Raw genomic sequence first — 19,286 nt, forward strand, 5'->3', positions numbered from 1 at the left:
ACTGCTCTTGTCACCAAGAGGTAAAGGCTCAGGCTTTTACTTCTGAAAGGGCCACGCACGCTCCCAGGCTATAAAAAGACAGATGTAAAATGTTTTCAAAGCAATAAGATTCACTATCAGGGTTTTCTCAGAAATAAAAATATTCCAAGCAGAAAGCAAATATTTAGCAAGCATTCAAAGAAATTCAGCTGCTTCTGCAGCTTGAATATGTGAACTGGAGATGCTGATGTACTAAAAGAATAAAGTCAATTCCAGCTCTACTGACCCAAGGGGCACACCTGAAAGAACACCCTTCGCATGCGAGTCAGCACGTCCCTCATGCCCAGGATCTCTGTGGGGATGCTTCTGCACAGGTAACGCAGACACAGGAGGACAAAGATGACCCTCTTCTGCACAACAGACACACAGATCGAAAAGCTGAGTCCAAACCCTGGATTTTTGTCTTTTCTGTTGACTTTACAAGCGCAGACAACCCCTCTCGGTTTTCAAAGCTAAGGATAAGTCTGTATCTCTGGTGCTTGAAAACATTCATGAGCTCCTGGCCTCAAGTTTTATGTAAAAAAAAAACAACAAACAAAACCAAAACCAAACAAAAAAACAAACTAAAACCAAACCTAAATCAGAGATGGCTTCCTGCAGGTTCCTGCAAAGAGCACAAAGCCACATCTCCTGCATGCCCTTGGCCCCTGCTTTGGCCCCATGGAAGGGGATCCACTGGACTCAACAGAAGATGGAGATGCCTGGAGAAGAGAAGGCTCCGGGGAGAGCTCACAGCAGCCTTCCAGTACCTGAAGGGAGCCTACAGGAGAGCCGGAGAGGGACTCTTTGTCAGGAGATGTAGTGACAGGACAAGGGGTAATGGTTTTCAACGGGAAGAGGGGAGATTTAGATTAGATATTAGGAGGAAATTCTCTCCTGTGAGGGTGGTGAAGCACTGGAACAGGTTGCCCAGGGAAGTTATGGATGCCCCATCCCTGGAGGGTTCAAGGCCAGGCTGGATGGGGCTTTGAGCAACCTGCTCTAGTGGAGGTGTCCCTCCCCATGGCAGGGGGGTTGGAACTCGATGATCTTTAAGGTCCCTTCCAACTCTAACCATTCTATGATTCTATGACCAGGACCAGCCACCCGCAGGCGGAGGGATTAGCAGAAGAAGGTCCAGCACCTGCCTGCAAAGACAGGCAATTGGTCAGGGAGAGATTTGTGGGATGAGCAACCTGGCACCACACGAACTGCAAACAACTGCTGCTGCGGTAACGTGCCAAGGGCAAGGGCTGAACGGCGATTTCTCCTCAGTGCTTTCTGTGTTATAACAAATTTCAGATCTCCCACAACTCAGGCTGCGGCTGCTGCTTCTTACAGTTGTGCTGTATCAAAATGCAGGAGGCAATAAGGAAAATAACCGCCTTGGTGCACACCTGCATGCGCTGAGCACGCCGGTAGAGAACTAAATAGTAGTTTGGGCTGACAGATTTCAAGTCAGGAAAACCAGCCCTTCCCACAGCATTTGGGGGGGATGGGGAGGGAGGGCAGGAAGAAGAACGTGCAGTTATCTGCCTTCTGTAGGTCTTTTCCAAACTACAGCTGGGCAGGTCAGCTCCTGGCAAGCGCTCACACAGGGGAAGAGCATGTAGGTTCTGCCTCTTCGCTCGAACTGCAGCGTTTATGAGTAAAATCCCTTTTGAACCAAAACACATTTATCATGCTCTTTGAGCATCAACCAGAAGGAAATAAATTCCACACAGTTATGGAAAAAGATATCTATTTTTTTTTCCTGAATTGCTTAACTTTCCATGGAGAGATGCCATCTTTACAAGTCCAACTTTATGAAGCTTGGATCCTCTACTGTCAAACCACCAGCGATCTACAGCCTGAGCTGAGGACCAGGACAAGAGCTGTAACAGGCACTTGTCCTCTGGGGCAAGCTGACACGAAGGGACCCGTCACACACTTTCATCAGAGGGCTTAGAGAAACTCAAAGATAAAAACATTCCCATATTCCAAATCCCACTGATTTGCAAATAAGCTCCTAAGCACTTACATAATCTTGTGCTAAAAAGTGTTGGCTGCTGCAGTCAGAAATGTGCACACAGGAAAGACTTTTAAGTCGTACTGCGAAGTAAACAGAAATAGCTACCGACTGCACTAGGAAATTTTGCCAAATCAGAAAAGGTTACATGTTAACTCGTGCTTCACATGAAGCAGGCATTTGCAATAGACCTTGGAAGCCAAAGATACACTGACTCTTAGGGGAAAGAAGTATTAACAATAATAAAAACTACAATTTCAAAGTTGGAGACCAATCTGAAAATGGCTTAGGTCAGAACAGGTAATTATCCAGTGATTATTTTGGCTTTGAATGCTGAACCTTTAAAGACACCAACATTGTTGGCATTAGAAACGATACGATAACCCTGGGGTCTGCCACGAAAATGAAGAGCTCCTGTGCTCAGCACCGCCCCCAGCACCACGCAGATACTCAATGGCAGAGCGCTACACATCATCGCTACCACTGAGCTCAGCAGGGCCCGGCAGCGCCCAGCACCATTTCAGGTGTGCCTGGAAACAGAACTGGAAGATTGAGAGTACAGAAACAAACAACAAGAATCTGCCCCCCCTCCATAAACTCAGTTGTGGTTACCTGGCGTGTCGGATAACGGGAGAGGAATGAAAGGATCAGGCACAGTCAGAAGAGGAGGGCTACCGTCCAGACTCAGAATGTCTTTCGTTTTTTCAGCTGCTAACCAGGAAGAGAAAAGGCACAGTGAAACAGAGAGGAAAGCAGAAAGCATCCAGCGAAATCTCAGCACAGGCACAGCTCAACATCTCGGAGCCCAAGCCAAGGCCTGACAAGAACACACACGAGCGCTCAGAACAAGTTTATGTTGCTAGTGAAAAGAAAACCCACAACTATTACCATGCAGCCCTCCACCACAATTTAACACACAGATCTCAAAACATTCCTTGAAAGGGGAGTACTATTATCTTGCTTCACAGCGGCACAAGAGGTGAAAGGCCTTAAACAAAGGGAAGGCAGCAGGCCAGGCCCCATGTGGGGCCTCTTCGTCTGACATAAAAGATACAGCATCGTGCATCAGACAGGCTTAGGTGGGCTCATATCTACGGGAAAGGAAAAGAAAAGGGCTGGAAGTGCTCAGCTTAGCGCCAGCACTGAATTTCCAAGACACCTTCCTACGCCAAAGAGGACAGGAAAAATCAAGGGGCACATTTTAAAGACAACTACTGAGAGAATTGAACATGCTCCAGTGTCCAGGAAGCCCAGAACACGCAGATGCTTCTCAGGCTTTGCAGAAAGTACATTATAGCGGAATCTGGAGCTGCTGCTACTGAACACTACTCCATAAAAGCTGATGGAACATCCTAAACCGTTCACAGGGCACCAAACAGCTGGACAAACTCAGAAAGCAACTCCCTAGAGCTCTCTTCCATCATGGACTCCAACTCCTTCAGTCTCAGGTAAGAGCCAACAATACTGAGCTCACTTGTAAGCTCCTCTAAATCTCTTCTTATAAATAGAAATAAGCATAAATGGATTTGTCACTTCTTGCCCCACAAGGGATTCTTCAATCTCTTCTGAGGACTCCTCTCACCAAGGGTTAGTGCTTCAGCGAGGAAGCATCAAACAGTTGCATTTGTCACCAGTAACAACAGCTGCGTAAGACAGGGGAGAGGATTACTTGCAGTTTGGGCTCCTGGAAGCAGTTTCCCAGCACTATGCTTGGCAGGTCTTTCCTCTATTCAGCGAGAGCCGATGCTGAAGAACTAGAGACAAGCAGCAGCACCCACTGAGTTCTTTTGGTGCAGATGGGGCTGCTCTCAGCAAAACCTTGGTACCCAAGCACCAAAGGAGACACCAGACAAGGTCACACGTGCAGAGGCCTCTGCAAAAAACCTCCTTAGACCAGCCAAGGACTCCTGGCCTCTGCACCCAGTGCAAAACGCCTTGCCTTCACCATTTAACACATCAATTATGAGACCAATTGCGCTCTCCTCTGAGGATTTTCCCTGCTCTCTCCTGTCTCTGCTACTCTCCTCATTCAGCGGTGGAGACTTTATTATCCCTGCTCCTCTCCTTCTCCACACAGCCTAACAACTGCAGGCAAGGAACATCCTCCAGCACATCTGATCAGTGTCTCCCAGTCCAATGTCCTTATTGCATGCTACGTATTTTACTTCCAATTATGAGCGGCACGGAACTTCAACACGTTAAGAAGCTTTCTTGTGAACTTAAGGGGCTCACTCAGTTTCTTCTCTCACCAAAAGCCTCACCTCTGCCTATAGACGGTGCCTCCTGTCTCTACTACCTGCCTGTGACAAGCACACGTGCCTTCTCTTCTTCACTGAAGGGCCAAGCCTATCCTACAGTCAGTGCCAAGGCCCAGCTCAATTTCTATCAGTTTTAACCTTCCTTTAAAAGAGGCCACGACAGAGTCGCCATTTTCCTGCAGTGCTGTCCGGGGCATTGCCCTCCAGGATGTATTCACAAACTCACCTGATCCAGCAGTGAAGGAAGAGCCACCAAATGCATCTGCCTGGGCCGTGGATGAAGCTGGCTGGAAACCTGGAATCAAGTTCTCTGTGGAACTACCCATCTTTTCTGGAGCTTTCCCTGAAATGCCGGACACAGATTTAGGGGAAAGACTTCCACTCTGAAGGTCGCTTACTTACCTAGATTTTTAGGACACTATTTCAGTAAGCAGCTTAAGCCCCTTCCTGCAAATCAGAACTTGCAGATGAAGCAGAGTTTAAACTGTAGCTTCTACAACCAACTGGTGAAGGCCACTTTAAAAGCAGTTAGTACCTTTGAGGATCATGCTCATTTAATTGCAATTGCTCAGCAAAGAGGACAGGGACTGAGACGGGAAACTGGAAGGATTTAGCTCTTAGAGGCACAGAGGACCATGATAACACAGGATCAACCCAGCAGCAACCCTCTCTGCCTGAGAGTATCATCATTCCATGCCATCTTCAGTTTTGAGAGCAGGGCGGTATTAAACCATCAGAATGAACCTACCGTCACTCAGCTTTGCAAAGTCCTTGTTCAGCAGCTCCTCAGCTGTGAGCTTGGAGAAGTTATCATCATCAAAGGGATTCCACGTGGAGACATCGGGCGGGTTATAGACATTCTGCTGGGAGGTCCTTGGGGAACCCGAGGGTGTGGTGGAAGCAGATCTGGATGTGACCATCCCAACCAAACAACAGTCATTAATAACCCATCTGAAATCCTCTGGCCAGCCCTAAGAGCTGGTCCAAGCTCCTGCATTATAATTACTTCCTACTTAAAAAACTCAGCACAAATTATTGGATTGCATGCCCAGAAAGCTGGGACCAATTAGCCTCACCTACTCATAATCTAGTTGAACATCCTGGTGTCAGGAATTAAAACAAGCATCCTAAGCATCCCATTTGAAACCATTTTCTGCAATGCCCAGGTAGAGGCCTCCTGCCTGTAGGCACTGTAAAAGTGACCTGGCAAGTACTCCTGGGGAAGTGCTAACGCTCAGCAGTGAGCGTGAAGAGTGCACCAGGGCTACTGGTGAACAGCTGAAGTGACACCAGCTTTTGTAACCCAGAGGAAGGCCCTGTTTGCTTTGCTTTTGGGGAGCACGGAAGCACTCAGCAGGACTTCTGCCCTTGGGGGAAGTTTTCCCAGCAACCTTCTGCCAAGCCCTAAACTGTGGTCTTGGGAAGGCACAGAGACCTCAGAGTTTGCTGCCTACCCTTATCTCAGAGCTTCTCCTAGGAAATCTCCAGAGCCTTATTTGCCCCCTCCTCCCTCTATTCCCTTTGACACCAAGAGAGCAGCCACCTACTTGGACTTGTTGAGACTGGCCTCAGCAGCAGCCGCCTGCAGGAGCTGGGTAGACTTGCTGGCTGGAACCCCAAAAACCGCGCTGTGGGTCACGTCGCTCAGAATCCTCCTGTGTCCTGCACGCTGCGTCTTGGGGGAGGACGGAGGGGTGAGAGAGCCCAGCTTCTGCCCCTGCACTGCTGTGGGGGGAGTGGTTTGAGGTTTTTGCTGTTGCCTCATTTGTGCCTGCACCCGGGAGAGAAAGTAAAATGATACGTCCTTGTTTGTGAACAAGAGTCATGATGAAAAAAATGACTATATTGTGGGGGATCTGACCTTCAAGTCATGGATTGGGGATAGTCTGAGAGGGAAAAAAACCAAACAAACTAATTGAGGGCAGGGGGAATTTGCTGCATTTCAGGATTAGTACATACGCACAAGCAGAGACCTTCTCCCCTTTCTACAGTGCAGCTCTGGAGGCAAAGGCTCTATTAGCGCTTGTCGTTAAAGGCCAGCTGGTCTCAGAAACTTGCTCATGGGTAAAGAGGCTGAGATCCAGGGCAGAGGCAAAAAAAAGAAACCAGATCATAGTGTGCAGGACTCTTGTCATACAGACACATGGAGTGTGGGTAAGGTGAAGAGCAGAGATTCTTCCAGCAGATAATGTGTGCTTGGGGTCAGATCCCTAAAGGAGCACAGGTCTTCTGTGGAAGTCTTGTGCAAGAAGCTTTTTTAGCTTTCTTCTGGGGGGTGGGGGAAAGCCAGGACCAGAGGAGCAGCAGTTGTTGTTAAAATCTGGAGAAGAAAACCAGGCATATTCGGTTTAGGTGTAAGCCAAGATAGCCCAGCTACAAACCCTTTGGAAACTTCAAGGGGTTTCCTCAAACTGATCTTATTTTTCTATTACCTCAGTCTTCTGTTAAACTCCTAAACCCATAAATACTTGAAGTTCTGTTTTGTAGTGCTAAACAGTGTCACTTCCCATTAGGTGATCTTTCAAAATCTGTCTGTCCGTGAGACATCGTGGTTGGATTTAAAGCAGGAAAACCAGGATGCAAAGAGCAGAGAGCTGTGCATGTCACCTCTGCTGCCTGGCCACCAGCTCCCTGTTCCCCACCCCATGTCATCCCAGGCTGTTTTCAACCAAGGAAAACAGATTGTCCTGGTGGGCAACAGGATGACGATAAGCCAACAATGTGCCCTTGTGGCCAAGAAGGCCAATGGCATCCTGGGGGGCATCAGGAAGAGCATGGCCAGCAGGTGGAGGGAGGTCATCCTCCCCCTTTGCTCTGCCCTCATGAGGACCCATCTGGAGCACTGGGTCCAGTTCTGGGCTCCCCAGTTCCAGAAGGACAGGGAACTGCTGGAGAGGGGACAGCAGAGGGCTACAAAGATGATGAGGGGCCTGGAGCATCTCTCTCATGAGGGTGAGGGACTTGGGTCTTTTTAGTCTGGAGAAGAGAAGGCTGAGGGGGGATCTGATCAACACCTATAAATACTTCAAGGGTGGGTGTCAGGAGGATGGGGCCAGTCTTTTTTTCAGTGGTGCCCAGTGACAGGACAAGAGGTAAAAGGTACAAACTTGAACACAAGAAGTTCCACCTAAACATGAAGAGGAACTTCTTTCCTGTGAGGGTGGCAGAGCCCTGGAAGAGTCTGCCCAGAGAGGTGGTGAGGTCTCCTTCTCTGGAGACATTCAAACCCCCCTGGACACGTTCCTGTGGGACCTGCTTGGGAAGGGGGTTGTACTGGGTGATCTCCAGAGGTCCCTTCCAACCCCATATCATTCTGTGATTCTGCGATTGAAGACTTGCAAAGACCTAAGAGGGCAATGAGAAGAGAGTTACACCCGCAGTGTGGTGCTTGGCTACAGCGGGACAAGGCAAACAAGTGGGTAGCTGTCTTGCTTTTCATCTGGCATTTTCAGGCAGACTAATTCACTGCAGCTGGGAAGCAAATGGACCTGGCTGCTTCTGCTGCACCCACCTTACGTCTCGCTATATAGGTCACTGCAGAACGGTACATTTGGTGCCGAGAAATAAAAGGGCAGTGCCGAAATCTCCACGGAAATGAATGCAGAGCTTATTAGGCAAAAATCTTGCATTGTGAAAGGTTTTGACAGGTCCTAGCTTGGTATCTTCTGCTCAGAGACTCTGCTCTGCAGAGACCACATCTGACTATCATTTTTTACATAAGCTGGCGACTGCTTTTCCCCTCCTGACTGCTGCAGGAGCAGAAGAGTGTCCAGACGCGTCCATTCGAATCAGCATTCTGCAGGGATAAGGCTAATTTTCAATCCAGCTGATTTAATAAAATTAAGACTGTTTTTGTGCTAGTGAGTCACAGCAAAGCTCTTTAGAGATGCACTTCAATACTACATTTCAGGCATTTCTCCTGCTAAAGGAACAGGGCAATAACGGGTGCCATCCAAGACCTGTGTGCATGTATTGATAATCTCCCACCAATTTCAATAAACTGACTTGCCCCAGGTCATTCAGTAGATCAATAACAAGACCAGGAACACAACAGCTCCAAGCTTGTCACCAACCTTAACAATCAGCTTAGCGCTGGAAATTAATATGAAAGCAAAAGGGGTGAATGTGACAGAGCCTTGAGACACACCAGAGAGCAAAGCAAACAACGCTTCCCCAGCATTGCTCAGGTCACTGGCTTATGGAGTTTATTAGTCAAATTAATTCCTGATGTCACTTCAAAGGAAGCGTGCTCAGGAGATGAATTAGGTCCTGAATAACCAGCAACTCATGAACAAGGAAGCACAAATTGACCCTTAGTTGGAGGCAAATATCGTGTACCTGAAGTGGTTTGTTATCAGACACTGTTTGCTTTGCACACGTGCAGCCTGGGACAGCAAAGTAACGGGCAGCCTCCTCTTGCTCAGTGCCTGCACACGCTTGCTTTCCAGCACAACAGCTGTAGTCAGGGACACCCCTTTGCGCTCCCGAAAACAAGCAAGAGCCGACGGGATTGCGCAGGAATGAAAGCAAAGGGCACGGCTTCTTCCCACATGTACTGCAGCGACACTTTGGCAACAGGGATCCTGCCCCCTGGCACAGCCCCTCTGCCTCTAACCCCGCGGACAGCCTGCTGTTTCCCTGCTGCACAGCCCTACTCTCCACTAAGGAAAGAGCATTTGTTTTAGATGCACGTTCAGATGATTAGTAAAGTGGATGTTTTATTTATTTATTTTTAGATACGGTACTTTGAAAAGTTTCCTTTCCATAGTATTCATTAAAGAAAAAAGAAGTTATCCCAACGCCAAAAACAACTAGACTGCCTGCACCTTCCTCTGCATCAGAGCCCTGAATGCAAAAGGGAAGTTTTCCAAACCAGCACCAACATGTAGTTCTGTTGCCTGGTGCCCATCCTGGTATGTTAAGTACAAATAATTTTTTAAAGAGTTTATCACACATCTTCTGAGGCACCTTATCAGGGGAGGGACAGAGAGAAGCTGCATTAAGCAGCTACTTACATCTTCTCATGTGATGCTGAGGGACTTGGTTTAGTGGTAACTTGGGAGTGCTGGGTTAATGGTTGGACTTGATGATCTTAAAACGTCTCTTCTAGCCAAAGTGATTCTATGGTTCTGTGATCTGCTTTCTGCTCATGATCTACTCATCTTCCTTCTATGGACCCAGAGCACAACTCCAGAGTACAGCAACCCATTGGAAAGAGCAGTTCAAACAACTGCATGTGTCTCTGAGACAGCAAGGTTAGTGCCGACATCCGCAACTCAGTAATAGGACAAGGGGTAACAGCTTTAAAGTGAAAGAGGAGAGACTGAGCTGAGATGTGGGGAAGAAGTTCTTTGCTGTGAGGGTGGTGAGAGCCTGGCCCAGGTTGCCCAGAGCAGCTGTGGCTGCCCCATCCCTGGAGGGGTTCAAGGCCAGGCTGGAGGGGGCTTGGAGCAACCTGGGCTGGTGGGAGGTGTCCCTGGCCAGGCCAGGGGTCAGAACTAGATGATCTTGAAGGTCCCTTCCAACCCAAACCACTCATGAAGCGCTAGGGGCCAGCAGGCCCTAGAGCATCTGTCACTTGGGCTCTGTGGGTCCGAGAAGCCAGTTGCCCTGCTGGGGTGTTCCTGGCATAAAGGGCTTGGCAGGAGAGCACTTGCCAGAATTCCTAATCCCACTGCCTCGCTCCCTTCCCACAAGGCTCTTACCTGCTCCTGTGGCTGCACTGGCTGGGCTGTGCTTGGCTGAGCCTGGGATGGCTGTGGCGGCGCCGGGGTTTGCTGCTTTTGCTGAACGGCTGCTGCTGCTGTCTTCTGCTGCATTGCTGCCTGCTGGGCCATCATCTGCTGCTGCTGCTGTTGCTGGTAATAGTTCTGCATCAGCTGCTGCTGCGCTGGCGCTCCTTGCTGCATCACTGGGAACTGGGAAACAAACCAGTTGTTGAGCCTCTTGCTATGCAGCTGGGAACTGGGAACACCACAACCAGAACTTGGGGCCAGGCTCCGGAAGGGTCACAGCAAAGGAGTGGTGGAAAATGGCCTTCTGGTCTAACGTTAGATCCCTTCTGTGGTACGTCTGCCCATACAGGGGGTCCCACAGCACAGAGCGTCCCCGTGGTCCCAGTCTCCTTTCTCCATTTTTATCAGTTCTAAACCTTTCCTCAGGATAGGAACTTTTACTGTCCCTTTGCTTCCACTGTTAAATACGCTTTAGCAGAGATCTGTGCTGCTATAAACACCTCAGTTACACACACAAGTCTGTCATCTCGACACATCCCGTCTAACACATCATGTGTTCACAAGCCTCCCCATCACCGCTGTCTGCCACAAAACCAGAGCTGAACCTTGCTGCTGAAAAGGTGTGCCAGGCTTCTTGTATCACAGAAAGCAGAAGAGGAATTGTACCCCTCTGCTCATCAGCTGAGCATTGACCTCAAGACCCTGAAACACTTGGGAGCAGTAAAATCTTAAGTACAAATATAAAATAAGCAGTGCTGCTTGACAAAACTATCTCAAGGCCTTCCACATTGACAGTTAAAAAGGTCAGCCTTGCACAGCAAAAAAATCTTGCTAGAAAGCTAGAGACACATTGGAAAAATGCCTTAAAAATGCATCTACCCCCCAAAAAAAACTAGAGGACTTGCCACAAATGCAAAGATAGGGCCTTGCAGGCCTCTAGCACAGGAAGCATGCTACAAACACGGTCACACACCTACCTGCTGAGCTTGCATCATCTGCTGCTGCTGCTGGTAATACGCAGCCTGTTGCTGCTGCTGCTGCTGTTGTTGCAGAAGCTGCTGCTTCAAGAAAAGCTGCTGTTGGTGCTGAGGTGTGGCTTGTGGCTGAGTAGAAGGGACCTGAGGCTGCGCCTGCGAGGTCTGCTGCGGAGCTGGCACCTGCTTGGCTTGTGGCTGTGCCGGAGTCTGCTGAGGGGCTGCTTTTTGCTGGGGGACGCTGGCAGGGAGTGAAGGCTGCCCACTGCCCAGGGCAGCAGGTCCTGCAACTGGGAGTAAAAACACAATACAAATCCGTTAGACCAACATGTGCCACAGCCCTGAGGTAGAGAGTGCTTGACAGGAGGGCACCGCACAGGGAACACCGTTTTACCTTGTGGCTGAATGGCTGCTTGAGCAGTGGGTCTCTTCCTAGGTGTCAGGGCTGGCTGAATGGGTAAAATCCCAGGGTTGGGCTGTGTCTGTCCTGCTTTAGGTCTCTGGCGGGGTGCTATGGAAGTTTCTGTTGTAGGGATAGGATCTGTCAGCCTATAAAATAAGGTAAGGAATATAAAAGGAAGAGCAGTAAGAACAGAGTCTTTGATAGCCGGACAGTTGGTGTGTGCAACACACAGGAGGGGTTTAAAAACTCATCCATACTTTAGCAGTATGAGACTGATAAAGGTGAAACACTTGTGTGCATCCAGACACACATGCTGGCTCTTTCCAGAAAACTGCAAGTACCGTAAAACTGAACGGATGCATCCACAGCAATTAACCCAACTCTATCATTTTGACTTCTTTGCCAATTGTGGCATGTTCTCCCGTTGGACAGCTGGAACTTGTCAAAATCGCTCAACTCATTCAAATATTTGCTGCAACATATTGTTTAAATCCGCTTAAAGTGCTGGATGAGCAGATAAAGGACATAACAAATTAGCTTAAGAGCAGCTGGTACCTTTGGGCAAAGTTGCCATCTTTAGAAGTACCTTAACTTTAGTATATCTACCCCAGAATCAGGTCATTGGACCTCTTCTGATCTCTGCTCAGTATCTACTGAGCTCCAAAAATGCACAGCAACAGAGCCAAGAAGCCAGACACCACCCTGCCCTTCTGCGGATACATCTGCTTGTTAGATATCAAGCTGTTCTACTTTGGCGAGGGTAACTGCACTCAATTATACCAACAAACAAAGACTCCTGGGACTGACAGACAGAAGGACAGATGCCCTATTTCAGAGTCTAGAGAAAACTGCTGGTTTTGGAGTGCCCACTGCTGCACTGTTCACTTTTTCACTGCAGCAGAATAAGCTACAACAGAATTTACAAGCCTCCATTCCAGTATCATAAGCAGAGAAAGCAGCAGAAACACCACTGCAGTACAGTGGTTTCCCCATTAATCGGGCTCTTCGGATGGAGACTGCTTGGGCTTTCCTATGTGTGTCCCCCCAAAGAAATTACAGGACTCTTGCAGAAATCACAGCAATCTCATACAGTAATTACCGGGTCGGGTTATCATCTGCCAAGGGTGAAACTCAAACAGCAGCAGTCGCCAGTGCGGTTTCTCAGCAGACTCACATTCTCTGGGCCCGTTCCAGGCCCACTGCAGGAGAGCCGCAGTCCTTCCCTGCCTCGGCTCTCAGGTACTCCGGGTACTGCCCCCGGATGGATGACACAGTAAATTCATCCAAGTGCATGGACCTCAAGTGCTGCAGTCAAGCAGTGTCCTCAGTACAAAGAGCCAAGCTGTTGAGTCATGCCAAGTATCACCCAAGTCACACACCCTCCTCCTGCAGAAAAACTTCCCCTAAGACCTGCATTTTCTGTCTTTCAGATCAATGGCTATTTATTTCGTCGAAGCAGGAGCCTCAAGACTGCAGTGTTTGTCTCCATGTGTAAATGTAAGCCCAAAAGCTAAAAATACCCAGCATCTTTCCTGATAAACAGCAGAAACACAACAGACAATAAAGAGAGAGGGCTGAGCACAACGCAGACGTGGTTACCTGGCCTTTGGTTGACTCTTCTTTGCAGCAGCTTCACTGGCTTTAACTGGGTCTGGGAGTTTAGCGGGGATCGGAGAGTTCTGCAGATCCCAAAAACATCACATTTTGTATTTTGAGGGCAGAAAACAAAGCCAGAGTAATATTTTTCAAAAGCATTGCAATGAAATGGGAAGACTGGGAGAGGGCCAAAGCAATTATACCTCATGCTGGACACAGGACAAACCGCCCAATGTTCATGTCACGAGACAACAGCAGTTTGGGAGAGTTTTTATCAGGGAAAAAACCCAGTTCAGCTTTTTGACTGTTTACTACATGTGGAGTCTGAACACAAAGCTTCATAGCACAACCTGGGTATTTTTAAGACAACCTGAGGACAGCAGCAGGAATATTTATTAATGCCGCTATAAAAAATACAGGCCTAATAGTACCAAACCCATGTCTTTTTCATAAAGAACATGAAAAAAAACCATGTTTTTATCTGGCAACAACAAAATAAAATGTCACGTCAGAGATGTCCATAACACCACAAGAAAATACTCGTCAACTCCATTTTCAGTTGAGGTCTGTGAGGGGACACTAAGGGCGGGCAGACGGTGGTGTGAGGCCTGGGGTAGTTGAGCTGTAAAGCCAGCGCGGCCCAGCCAGCCAGCAGACACAAAACCGCTACGTTTAAAACCAACTGCAGCACAAATTACACACGCTGTGATGAATGTGCCTGGAAATCAAATCGGTTTCACAAGCACGGCCTGATTTTCCACGTTCACATGCACAAGATCTCTCGGTTGGCCTCACACTGGGAACCGGGTGAGGAGGTAAATCGGGGACAAACAGAAGCAAACAAGGTACGAGACAAAACCCCGATTCCTGACCCCACCCCAAAGAAAAAAAACAAAGAAAAAACAGACCTTCCTAATTAATTACAGAACTGGGGAACCACTGACAGAATACAGCAGAATGCCCAGTATTCACCAGTTGCCACTCCTAAGGTTTCCTCCCACAAAGCCCTACATCAGCCCGCTCCTTTCCCACTCACCTGGACGTTCTGGACTGGGCATTCCTTCTTTGCCAGTTTGAATGCGAAGTAGGAGACCTGATAAATATCGGGTCTCTTATCAGGGTCTGGCTCAAGCATATACCCTTTAAGAGACAGAGACACTAACATCAGAGCAATGGAACAGAGAGATTCACACGAGGCGTTTGTGGCAGAGCTCCAGCTGGTATCACCAGGTGCCAACAGGGTGCCCTGCCTTTTCCAAACACCCAGGCGGCACTCGGCAGGGCTGAGCTCATCATCGGGGACAGAGAGAAAGGGGCAAGACAGACAGTCAGGAGGGACTGGGAGATATTTTCCAGTACAGCTACGAACAATTTGTAGCTGCTATCGATTGAAGGTTCTGGGGCAAGGAGGTGAAACGCAGCTTGCCCAGTCAGGGAACAGCACTGGTTTCAACTTCTGCGTTTCCAAGTGAACCCGCAGGAAAAGAGCTTGATCCACCCCCGGTGTGTCAGTGGGGCAGGAAGACGGGCCAGCCACACACACCACTGCACATATACCACCACATCAGGAAAGAAAACACCAGGCTGCTCTGCAAACACATCCAACTCTCTGTTAGTCAAGGTTGTGGCTAGGAAATAAAAAAATAAAAAAAAAATAAAAATCAAATGCTGTGCTGAAAACAAGAGAGCTGCCCCAGCGTTGCCAAGAGTAGTGCATTGTACCCTTAATTACACATTCACTCTAGTCAGTGGGTTATTTATAAATCATTTCAGTTCTGTTTCTCAATTCACAGAAGACGAATTCTTATCGCCAGTCTAAGTCACTGTGGTTCTTTTCAGTTCCTTATCCAAATAGATTTATTAGTGGAGAAATACGTTTCTGCATAAATAGGCTTATTGTGCAAGTTTCTGTAGGACTCTTAAACCAAATGGTTGTCTGTTTTCCTGCCTTTCCACAGAGTCCACTACAGCCCAGCCAAACAGAAACCTCTTCATCATCACTTCTTTCGAAGAGCGATCTCCTAAGCTACTAAAAGATCACTTTATCCACCCCTACGTGCAAGCAAGTCTCTAAAAAAAGAAGAGAAACACCAACAGCTTTCCTGTAGGAGCAGGGATGTAAGAACAAAACACGTCTCCTATTTTTTGTTAGTTCTGTGGAAGTAGATTATACCAGTGTCAGACACTCACGGATGAGGCAGTGCATGTCTTGCGAGTGCCGAGAATTATCTGGGATGGTGAAATTGCCATCACAGATTGCCACCTGACTCTCCCCAAATGGCAAGGTGAAGTAGCACAGCTTGTACAGCAGACAGCCCAGGGCCTGGGGAGAGAGAACAGGGCAAAGGATTTAGCAAACGGAAGCCAAACAGGGAACGGTACAATTCAAATATCACTGTGGGTAACAGGAAAGTGCTCTGGCTTGTTCTACTAGAGGGGTCCTGCGTGACATCAGGCCTGTGACTGACTCGAAAGCACAGCTCTGTGGGAAGATAAACACACAAAGAGCTCTCCCTCTTTACGCTGAGATACTGTAATCTGGGGGGTCGTGTGAGTATCATCGTCACACCCCCCCCCAGCTCCACATACTACTGCACCCAGCGTAACCCTCCACATCATTAACAGGCAAAGCCTGCTTCCTCCACAACTGGCAAGAAAAAGGAAAGTAATAGCAAGAATAAACGGTAACTATCATTCTTAATACATTTATTTTGACAAAAAAAATCCAAACTGTCTCCAAGCTTAATTTCAAACAGCCTTTCAACCGTTATAAATATGTACCAGGGAAAGATATACAAATAAGTCTGCAGGCTGCCAGGTTATATCACCCTTCCATCTAGTGCCGTGCTGCTTTTGACAGCAAGAACCACCATCTATTTCAAAAGAAAATATAATTTTTGCACAAAGGGCTAATTATGAAACACTCCCACCATCTCAGAGGGGAGAGGGGGAGACATTTCCTAATCCTAAGCAACTCATCGTCAGCTTACATCTCTTGCCATAGGATTTCACAATTAAATTGCACTCTAGTTTAAGATAACCTCCATGAGTTTTGAGGAAAGGGAGGTTACAAGCGGGACAAGCGCTGCGATAGGCCCTGAAGTGGAGCCCCGCTGTGTACCCCACCACACGCTCATCGGGAAGTGCTCAGCGGCCACTAGAACAGAATTCCTTCCACGCCAGGAAGGAGAGTGCCCTTTGAGCCTTCGGGTCTCCGCCTTCCCACATTATCACGGGAAGGAGTGCAAATCCCAGGTTCTCCTCTGGCTGCCTTTGAGGCCCTGAGAGTCTTTTCAGGCTGTTACAGCTGTGACCTTCTCTCTCCGGGTCCGGCACACCAAGCCGAGTGACTCGGCACTGGTACGGGGCGGGGGGCGGTTCTGCAAACCCCCTGCTGAACCCGGCGATGCGAGAGCCCCACAGGAGCTTCTGCATTGCTGACGGCGAGGAGCTCAGAGGACAGAGGACTCTTCCCAGCAGATGTCACGCCAGCAATTTTCCCTCTTGTATATGCAGATGCGGAGCTATCGAGAATACATTAAAACTCTCCTTGTACTGTTTCTGCCTTGTTACTTCCTAGCTCAGGGCTTCATAAACCATACAAACATGCTCTGAATTAGCATTTTAAACACATCCCATTTGCTGAATTGCCACTACGCTACAAAAAGCGCCGAGCTATTCTCATCTCCGTCCCAACTAAAGGGAAGCCTTCCATCCTCCATCGGGTTATCAGTAACGGATTACACCGCAGTTGCATTTCGCTCTCAATGAGACGCGTGGCAAGATCGCACCGATCCTTAGAAACTGCAGTGCAAAAGCGTGGTCTTTGGCCAGGTTCGACTACCCTGACCTGTGTGACACTGCCCAGGCCAAGCACGCTGTTGTTCCCACAGGAAAGTCTATTATCTATTTTCTACTGAATTCTGAGCAGTAACTTTGATTTCCCATGCTTGCAACACAACCCGGACACAAGAAGTCAAAACACTCTGAAGTTTCTGTTTTAACTGTTAAGATACGAAAACAGGTTTGCACTGTTCAACCCTGGAATTTCATACATCTCTAAATTAAAACCACATGGGAGGCAGCATGCAAAGAAGCATGTTTTATCCCCAAGCCACCCTGCTCAGCAGTAACTCATCAGAAATGTCAAGCAGAGGAACTCTTTATTCAGAAACTGCCCAGTCTCTTATGGAAACTAGGTTAGTCCCGGCCAGAAAGCTCCCTTGTCATCACGGTAATGAAAGCAAGCTGCAGTCTGGTTGTAGGATGGTAAATGGTTTTTATACGTACCCATATGTCTGCTTTTGTAGTAATAAGTTTGCCACTATAGAGGTTGACCATTTCTGGTGCTCTATACGATAACGTAGTGTATCTGTAGCAGAAAGATCTATCAGTGAGTTTGAAATCAGATGCATTTTCATAACATCGCATTTCCAAATAATTCAAAATTCACTCTTTTCCACTTCATTTTAGAAGACAATCTATTGGAAAAATCTTCTGACAACAGCTACACACCTCTAACAATAAAATACTACCCACTGCAAACTGCCCTGTGAAACCAAAGCAGTATCACAGAATGATATGGGGTTGGAAGGGACCTCTGGAGATCACCCAGTACAACCCCCTTCCCAAAGCAGGTCCACCCAGAGCAGGTCCCACAGGAATGTGTCCGAGGGGGTTTGAATGTCTCCAGAGAAGGAGACTCCACCACCTCTCTGGGCAGACTCTTCCAGGGCTCTGCCACCCTCACAGGAAAGAAGTTCCTCCTCATGTTTAGATGGAACTTCTTATGTTCAAGCATGCACCTGTTACCTCCTGTCCTGTCACTGGGCACCACTGAAAAAAGACTGGCCCCATCCTCCTGACACCCACCCTTGAAGTATTTATATGCATTGATCAGATCCCCCCTCAGCCTTCTCTTCTCCAGACTAAACAGACCCAAGTCCCTCACCCTCATGAGAGAGATGCTCCAGGCCCCTCATCATCTTTGTAGCCCTCTGCTGTACCCTCTCCAGCAGTTCCCTGTCCTTCTGGAACTGGGGAGCCCAGAACTGGACCCAGTGCTCCAGATGGGGCCTCATGAGGGCAGAGCAGAGGGGGAGGATGACCTCCCAAGTAACCAAGATCCCTTCTAAAGCAAGCAATTTACTCACAAAACAGTACAGTCATTTTAAGAACTAGAACAGAAATATTCAAGGATTCAGAGCAGTAACAAGGTCAGTAGTCAAATGCCCTCCGCAACGTCCTCACTGCTGGGGCTTTGGCCAATTGTATTACAAAGATTGTAACTGGATACGTGGCTCCTAATAAATAGAGTTTACACCAGGACTCCTGCTCAGAGACACTGTCAACAAAGGAAAGGTTATTTCATATCTCAAACTATAGCCAGAATTTGCCTCGTTTTAACAAATGACTACAAATAGAAAAACTGGAAAGTGCGGTACAGTTTAAGAGACTCTTATGATAAGATTTCTTATCAGTAGGTCTGTGGTTTCTGCTGTGGCACCTCACGGGCTATTTACCCTCAGCAAAAGAAAGCATTGCTAAAGGCAAAGTTTTTGGAGGCTTGTTAATAAGTGTACAAATAGGGCACTCCAAAGGGACTGCGCGCTAAAAACTTCAGCCAAACAAGTCTAGGAAGTCCACGCGGGTGTAACTGAATCCTAACAAAGAGGAGGCATTTTGCACACATTTCTAACATGCTGTTTTCCAGCCAGAACATTGTATTAACAGAACTAGAAAGTTTGCAGCAGCGATGTTGTTAAAAGTACAGCAAGAGCAAGCACATGGAGTCTGCTCCATTCCTGATGTAGGTCCTACTGAATCATAGAATCATAGAATTGTCTGGGTTGGAAGGGACCTTTAAGATCATCCAGTCCAACCATCAACCCAACTCTGATAAAAACCATCACTAAACCATGTCTCTAAGCACTATGTCAACCCAGATTTTAAATACCTCCAGGGATGGTGCCTCAACCACTGCCCCGGGCAGCCCATTCCAATGTGCAGTAACTCTTTCAGTGTAAAAATTTTTCCTAATATTCAGTCTGAACCTCCCCTGGTGCAACTTGAGGCCGTTTCCTCTTGTCCCATCGCCTGTTCCTTGGGAGAAGAGACCAACCCCCCCTGGCTACACCCTCCTTTCAGGGAGTTGGAGAGAGCGAGAAGGTCTCCCCTCAGCCTCCTTTTCTCCAGGCTGAACACCCCCAGCTCCCTCAGCTGCTCCTCACAAGACTTGTGCTCCAGACCCCTCACCAGCTCCGGTGCCCTCCTCTGGACACGCTCCAGCAGAAC

The 19,286-nt window shown here is 48.1% G+C and overlaps 1 protein-coding gene across 1 annotated transcript in view; it reads right to left on the reverse strand.

Moving 5' to 3' along the window:
- Positions 1-19,286, reverse strand: part of AAK1 (AP2 associated kinase 1) — a 79,713-nt gene that overhangs the window by 18,244 nt on the left and 42,183 nt on the right. Inside the window, exons 6-16 of the mRNA XM_074164100.1 lie at positions 17,283-17,364; positions 15,183-15,315; positions 14,029-14,132; positions 12,996-13,075; positions 11,388-11,542; positions 10,997-11,277; positions 9,990-10,241; positions 5,832-6,055; positions 5,033-5,190; positions 4,511-4,627; positions 2,639-2,734 (exon numbers count right to left, since the gene is read on the reverse strand). Of these exons, the coding sequence (XP_074020201.1) occupies positions 2,639-2,734; positions 4,511-4,627; positions 5,033-5,190; positions 5,832-6,055; positions 9,990-10,241; positions 10,997-11,277; positions 11,388-11,542; positions 12,996-13,075; positions 14,029-14,132; positions 15,183-15,315; positions 17,283-17,364 (1,682 nt within the window). The remainder of the gene's footprint in view (positions 1-2,638; positions 2,735-4,510; positions 4,628-5,032; positions 5,191-5,831; positions 6,056-9,989; positions 10,242-10,996; positions 11,278-11,387; positions 11,543-12,995; positions 13,076-14,028; positions 14,133-15,182; positions 15,316-17,282; positions 17,365-19,286) is intronic.

This window comes from Numenius arquata, chromosome 26, assembly GCF_964106895.1.
Source record: "Numenius arquata chromosome 26, bNumArq3.hap1.1, whole genome shotgun sequence".
In the NCBI taxonomy this organism is placed as follows: Eukaryota; Metazoa; Chordata; class Aves; order Charadriiformes; family Scolopacidae; genus Numenius; species Numenius arquata.